We start from the raw sequence: 8,008 nt of genomic DNA, 5'->3' as shown, positions 1-8,008 counted from the left end.
CTCAGTTCTACTCAGTATGTAAACATGGGTGCTAGAATACATCCACTCTGTCAGACAGACCAGGCCTATGGGTTAGGATCATAGACTCTTCCTTAAGACTGGCTTGTGTTTTAATGATAAAATGAGGATTAATTCTCCATCAGATACTTCATTAGAAGTATTCAAAATGAATACATTTGAGAAGTTTAATAACTAAGGTTATATAGTAGAAAAATACATATACTCTATGTTACTGCATTAAGCTATTATTCATGACCTCCAACAGCTCAGCCAATCATCATTGTCAGACACACAGAGTCAGTATAAATATGTATGGGACAACATATCAGAATGTTCCCTGCATCAGGAACTCCATGTAGACCAGGCTTCAGAGTCAATAAGAGGACCGACACCGGGCTTAGAGGACCCGTCAGACCGGTGTGGCTGTGCTGTTGTTGTGGACTGACTGGGAGGCAGGGCTTGATACTGGCTGTAGGCGACTGACAGCGCTGCTGCACTGTCTGGATCTCATCAGCAGCCTGAAGCGGACTGAAGGCGCACCACTTTTAAATCACCGCTCTGCTATTCGCATTTATCCACAGAGACCCTTGGACTTGGACGTTTGCGTAATTTCGGACAGGTGGAGGGATTTTAAGCAACTGCAACTTTGGACTGATCTGATCAAATTGGGATGGAATCAAACGGCAAAGTGGGAAAACATGGTAGGTTGAACTGCAGATGTATGGAATGTGGTGTGATGTCGGTTCATATGGTTGAACTGCAGATGTATGGAATGTGGTGTGATGTCTGTTCATATTGTTGAGAGAACCTTCACAATCTGTTAGATGCACCTCTAGGATGACTCAAGTGCGCAATTTCAAACATTTTTTTTTTTAGAAATGAGATTGTTGTCTAGTGTCCTGTCTCTAGAGCACATACTAAACCAAAAGGAAGTGAGCTCAGCTTGTTAGAAGACATTCTGCCTGAAGGTCATTATTGAAAGAACAAACTAAAGAAAGGCTTTCTCCTGTGGGATGAACAATGTGTGTTATTATACAACATGTTTGTGTGCAGCCAGATCAGATATTAGTGTCTTGAGGACAGGTAGAGAAAGGCAGCCAACCAGGGAGGATACATCCCAACTCCTTCCTTCACACCTTCACTATCCTTCACCTCACCCTAGTTACCTGATCACCCAATCACGTCACTGTACCATCAAAATGCTAGTTTACCCGTTGCACAGGTAGCCTGTCGATCCCAGTTAACAATCAGGTGGATTTAATGTGATAGATATAGCTGTGGAAATGTAGTTGAAGTGAAATGCTGTTGGCCACACCAATACAAGACACTAGCTTGTTACCTCTTGGCTCTTCACTGAGTTGATACCCTCTTATCAATATAAACATTCAGTTAGCCTAGATATGGCCCCTATGATAGGGGCCATATCTAGGCTAACTACCTAGTCAGTGATAGGGGCCATATCTAGGCTAACTACCTAGTCAGTGATAGGGGCCATATCTAGGCTAACTACCTAGTCAGTGACAGGGGCCATATCTAGGCTAACTACCTAGTCAGTGACAGGGGCCATATCTAGGCTAACTACCTAGTCAGTGATAGGGGCCATATCTAGGCTAACTACCTAGTCAGTGATAGGGGCCATATCTAGGCTAACTACCTAGTCAGTGATAGGGGCCATATCTAGGCTAACTACCTAGTCAGTGATAGGGGCCATATCTAGGCTAACTACCTAGTCAGTGATAGGGGCCATATCTAGGCTAACTACCTAGTCAGTGATAGGGGCCATATCTAGGCTAACTACCTAGTCAGTGACAGGGGCCATATCTAGGCTAACTACCTAGTCAGTGATAGGGGCCATATCTAGGCTAACTACCTAGTCAGTGATAGGGGCCATATCTAGGCTAACTACCTAGTCAGTGATAGGGGCCATATCTAGGCTAACTACCTAGTCAGTGACAGGGGCCATATCTAGGCTAACTACCTAGTCAGTGATAGGGGCCATATCTAGGCTAACTACCTAGTCAGTGATAGGGACCAGCCTTTCAAAGCACTTCATGGCTACTGACGTGAGTGCTATGGGGCGGTAGTCATTTAGGCAGCTTGAAACATATACAGTGGGGAGAACAAGTATTTGATACACTGCCGACTTTGCAGGTTTTCCTACTTACAAAGCATGTAGAGGTCTGTAATTTTTATCATAGGTACACTTCAACTGTGAGAGACGGAATCTAAAACAAAAATCCAGAAAATCACATTGTATGATTTTTAAGTAATTCATTTGCATTTTATTGCATGACATAAGTATTTGATACATCAGAAAAGCAGAACTTAATATTTGGTACAGAAACCTTTGTTTGCAATTACAGAGATCATACGTTTCCTGTAGGTCTTGACCAGGTTTGCACACACTGCAGCAGGGATTTTGGCCCACTCCTCCATACAGACCTTCTCCAGATCCTTCAGGTTTCGGGGCTGTCGCTGGGCAATACGGACTTTCAGCTCCCTCCAAAGATTTTCTATTGGGTTCAGGTCTGGAGACTGGCTAGGCCACTCCAGGACCATGAGATGCTTCTTACAGAGCCACTCCTTAGTTGCCCTGGCTGTGTGTTTCGGGTCGTTGGCCAAGATCTCGCGATACATGGCCCCATCCATCCTCCCCTCAATACGGTGCAGTCGTCCTGTCCCCTTTGCAGAAAAGCATCCCCAAAGAATGATGTTTCCACCTCCATGCTTCACGGTTGGGATGGTGTTCTTGGGGTTGTACTCATCCTTCTTCTTCCTCCAAACACGGCGAGTGGAGTTTAGACCAAAAAGCTCTATTTTTGTCTCATCAGACCATATGACCTTCTCCCATTCCTCCTCTGGATCATCCAGATGGTCATTGGCAAACTTCAGATGGGCCTGGACATGCGCTGCCTTGAGCAGGGTGACCTTGCGTACGCTGCAGGATTTTAATCCATGACGGCGTAGTGTGTTACTAATGGTTTTCTTTGAGACTGTGGTCCCAGTTCTCTTCAGGTCATTGACCAGGTCCTGCCGTGTAGTTCTGGGCTGATCCCTCACCTTCCTCATGATCATTGATGCCCCACAAGGTGAGATCTTGCATGGAGCCCCAGACCGAGGGTGATTGACCGTCATCTTGAACTTCTTCCATTTTCTAATAATTGCGCCAACAGTTGCTGCCTTCTCACCAAGCTGCTTGCCTATTGTCCTGTAGCCCATCCCAGCCTTGTGCAGGTCTTGGCCATTGTGAAGAGGTTGGAGTCTGTTTGATTGAGTGTGTGGACAGGTGTCTTTTATACAGGTAACGAGTTCAAACAGGTGCAGTTAACACAGGTAATGAGTGGAGAACAGGAGGGCTTCTTTTTTTTTTTATAATATGTTTATTATTTTCCAATAAAAATAAAGTAAAAGAGACAGCAATACAAACAATGACATTCATTGTACTGTTGGATGGGATGGCCAGTTTAGAGGACAAAACAAAAGTTAACTCACACATACACAAAATAAAACAAAATCCTATTAGGTGGTACGTGTATAAGAAGACAGCATATAGTCATTACAAGCAGTGTAGTTCAGCCAAAAATAAATATTGAGTGGAGTACAGCACAGAGTAGCAGCAGATCGTCAGCCCAGTTATGAAGCGGGACTAGACCATTTATCCAGTATCGGCTGCCATATTTTGTAAAACAATGGACTTCTATTGGAGGTGTTGTATCGAATCTTTTCCATATGGATTACATTCCCTAAATCCCGTAACCACATTTCAAAGGTAGGTACAGTCTCCAATTTCCAAAATTGCAATATGAGCCTTTTGGCTAATAGAGTACAAAGAGAGACAGCTTTCCCCTCCTGGTTATTCCCATCAACTGTACCAAACAGAGCGATCAATGGGTCTGGGGCTAGAACTCTATCAAAGGCCTTAGATAAGTAATCAAAAATGAGAGCCCAGTAAGCCTGTAATTTAGGGCATGTCCAGAATAAGTGGGACAACGTCCCCTCCTCCTGCTTGCACCTCTCACACAGTGGTGAGGTGTCCGGGAATATTTTATGCAGTTTTACTTTTGAGTAGTGTAACCTGTGTATCACCTTAAACTGTACAAGGTTGTGTCTGGCATTCACTGAACTGTGGTTTATATTCCTGAGAGCTTCTATCCAGTCCTCATTTGAGATTTCTGAACCAAGTTCTTGTTCCCAAGCCCTTTTAATGGTGTCTGTGGATACCTCTATGTGGGCCTGTAGCACATCATACAGTCTGGAGACCGACCCTTTTGAATGGGGTTTGACAAGGATCAAGCTATCTAATGTAGGACTATTTGGCTTCATGCCATACTGTGGGATGTGTGTCCTTAAGAAATTCCTGATTTGGAGGTATCTGAAAAAATGTGATGTTGGCATGTTGAACTTTGCCTGTAGTTGTTGAAATGAAGCTAACTGACCATCTATGTATAGATTACCAATTGTTGTGAGCCCCTTCTCCCTCCACTGTGAAAACACCACATCATCCATTGCAGGGTGGAAAGCATGATTCCGGCTAATCGGGCTGTCTATGTACACAGTGGGTATGTTAAGAAAATCCCTAATCTGTTTCCAGATCCTAAGAGTATGACAAATGACTGGATTGGAGTCATAAGTGGCTTTTTCACATATGATGGGCTATTAACAAGTGCAGGGAGTGAGGAACGTTGACAGGAGGCCTGCTCAATCAAAAGCCATGAAGGCATATCCTTCCGTCTCATCTCAGGTAAACTTTCCCTCCAGAAAGACACAATGTTCAGATTAGCAGCCCAATAATACAGTTTGAAGTGAGGAAGGCCAAAGCCCCCTCTATCTTGTACTTGCATAAATGCTTCTTTGCAATTCTGGCTGCCTTGTTATCCCATAAAAATGGAGTTACTATTGAATCCAGTTTCTTAAAATAGCTTTGTGGTATGAAATTGGGTAGACATTGGAAGAGGTAAAGAAACCTGGGTAGGACAACCATTTTAATAGTGTTTATACGACCAACCAAGGAAATAGGCAGAGTTTTCCAGAAATCTATATTTTGTTTAAGCTGATATATTTTCATGTCCCAATTCACTTTCAATAGCTGGTCAAGGTCTCTTGTCACTACAATGCCAAGGCTTGTGAACTTGTCCCTCACTGTTCTAAACGGGGTAGATTGCAGAAATTGCATATCCACAGGCCGTGATATTGGCATCATCTCACTTTTTTGCCAGTTTATCTTGTAGCCAGAGAAGGAGCCGAATGTGTTTATCAAGTTAAGTAATGGTGGAATAGACGTTTTAGGCTTGGACAAAAACAAAAGAACATCGTCTGCATATAGGGAAATTTTGTGCTGTGTGTCTTTTATTTTAACAGAGGCTATATCGGCACATGCCCGAATGCGCGTAGCAAGGGGGTTCCATGGCTATAGCGAAGAGAGCAGGCGAAATAGGGCACCCCTGTCGGCACCCCTTGAACAGGCGGAATGACTGCGACATTTCCTGATTGGTCACCATGGACGCCATTGGGTGTGCATAAATAATTCTTATCCAATTAATAAATTCCTTTCCAAATCCGAAATGCTCCAGAACCGACATCATATACTTCCACTCAATCTGATCAAACGCCTTCTCTGCATCAAGAGCTATTACCACTGCCTCAACTTTATGATCATGATACATTACGTTGAAAAGGCGTCTCAAATTGTAGTATATATGTCGGCCCGGGATAAAACCTGTCTGGTCAGGGTGTATGATGTCGGAAATATATTTTTTCAATCGGTTTGCCAATATCTTTGTCAACACCTTGTTTTCTATGGGGAGTAACGACACGGGGCGATACGACGACATCTCCATGGAATCTCTATCTTTTTTCAAGATCAGGGCTATTGTAGCCTCATACAGTGTTTGTGGGAGTTTGGTATTTTCTTTGGATTGTTGAAACATTCGCAGCATAAGTGGAGATAGACTAGCGCAGTACTTCTTATAGAATTCTATTACATATCCATCGGGCCCAGGGGCCTTGCTGTTTGGAAATTGTGCTATCGCTGTGTTAATTTCATCTAAGGTTATCCCCTAACTCTCTTTCAATTTCTCTCAGCCTAGTATTGGCACGTTTCTTCCTCTCTGATGTATAAGAAATAATGTAACCTCTAATCACAGCCTTTAGAGATTCCCAAAGGGTGGAGTCGTCAACATCCCCCGTGTCGTTAGTACTGAGGAAAAAGGCAATCTGCTCCTCCAAATACTGACAAAAAGCCTCATCTTTCAACAGGTATGCGTCTAAGCGCCACGGTCGCCGACCTGTCGACATATTGTCGAGTTTCAGCACCATGGACAGAGGAGAGTGGTCCGTAATTAGAATGGGGTGATAGGTAACCGACTCAGCTGCTGAGATTAGTTTGGAGTCCAACAAAAAATAGTCAATTCTGGAATATGATTTATGAACTGATGAGAAGAAAGAATAATCCCTGTCTGTTGGGTGCGTCAGTCTCCAAATATCGACAATGTTAAGGTTTGTCATCAATGTATTTAGACAGACACTGGCATTTGATTGTTGAAGTGACCTTGATAGCTGTTTATCTAAAAGAGGGTCTAACGTACAGTTAAAGTCACCTCCAACAATAACACTTGTATCCGAGATATTTGGTATGGCCTTAAATACCCTTTGAAAAAATAATGGATCATCGAAGTTGGGTCCATATAAATTGACCAAGGTTATTGGTTTTGAATTCAGTGTACCAGCCACAATAATATACCGACCATTAGGATCTGAAATCGAGGTTGAGTAAACAAAAGGAATGTTTTTCCTTATCAGGATTGCTACCCCTCTCGCTTTTGCATCAAAGTTAGACTGGTATATCTGACCCGATCCAGCCGACTCGTAGCTTGGCCTGCGCGGGGCGTTTAATATGAGTTTCTTGAAGAAGCACTATGTCAGCACCCAGTGATTTAAGATGAGAAAAAACCTTAGCTCGTTTCACGACATGCCCTAATCCATTACAGTTCCAGCTGACTATCTTTATTCCACCTGGTCTACTCTGTGCTCGGTCACTATGTGGCATTTCTTATTTTAAAGCAAATTGCTGCTGTCATACAAAACCCAGAAGAAAAACGTCCCGCCGTGCGAAAGCTTGTCATGCCACCTGTACTAATAAACGTGAACATAAAACACAGACCCCAACCCCCCTCCCGTCCCTTTACTGAGTGACTTCCCCAAACGAAGCACTCCTTGGCTAACACACAAACGTTAGGGTGTCTAGACATAAAGCTTGAACTAACTCGTCGTCTATAGATGCTCCGCATATAAACTAATATTAAATAACACTTAACTTAACTCTCATGTTAGGGGGTGAGTGGCGCTAAAACATGACATGCCAAACAATGCTATATTAGCCACAACATCTCACCTATCCTATAAGTCCCAATTTCTGATCTTCTGATCGAAAAGACATAGGCCGGAAATTCAATTCACACACATTCCTGGCCTGTATTTGGCCATTTAGCCTGCTGGCACAGCCGTTCTGTATCCTCAGCCGGGGAGCTTGCTTGTCAAGAACAGATCTGCCTCTTTTGCGTTGTCAAACGTACGTGTTGATCCCTCGACTGTCACCTTAAACCGGGCTGGGAAGAGGAATCCATATCGGATGTTGGCCGCCCTGCATTTGTTGCGTACCTCATCATACTCTTTCCGTTGGTTCCTCACCTCCAAGGTAAGATCTGGGTAGAAAGACACCCTGGCTCCGTTGTAGTTAAGGGGGAACTTTTGACTAGCCAGCTTGAGGATGAGATCCCTGGTGTGGGGATAGTGCAGCCTTACAATGAATGGCCTTGGTGGCCCGCCCTTGGCCGGCTTCGTTGCCTGTGCTCTGTGTGCGCGGTCGATCAGGATGGCCGTTTTGAAGTGTTCACTCCCCAGCAATGCCGGTATCAGCTCCGAGACAAATTCAGTGGGTTTCCCTTTCTCCAGTGTCCTCCTGGATCCCACATATTCGGATGTTCTGGCGTCTTGAATGCGACTCGAGCAT

The 8,008-nt window shown here is 43.9% G+C and overlaps 1 protein-coding gene across 1 annotated transcript in view; it reads left to right on the top strand.

The window, feature by feature from the left end:
* The first annotated feature begins 530 nt into the window (after positions 1-530).
* LOC121556450 (1-phosphatidylinositol 4,5-bisphosphate phosphodiesterase delta-1) overlaps positions 531-8,008 on the top strand; it is a 112,655-nt gene continuing 105,177 nt past the window's right edge. Inside the window, exon 1 of the mRNA XM_041870348.2 lies at positions 531-701. Coding sequence (XP_041726282.1) covers positions 671-701 — 31 coding nt within the window. The 5' untranslated portion in view covers positions 531-670. The remainder of the gene's footprint in view (positions 702-8,008) is intronic.

Source organism: Coregonus clupeaformis, chromosome 7 (genome assembly GCF_020615455.1).
Source record: "Coregonus clupeaformis isolate EN_2021a chromosome 7, ASM2061545v1, whole genome shotgun sequence".
NCBI lineage: Eukaryota > Metazoa > Chordata > Actinopteri > Salmoniformes > Salmonidae > Coregonus > Coregonus clupeaformis.
Note: the sequence above shows the minus strand (reverse complement) of the source record. Positions and strands in the feature narration are given on the sequence as shown.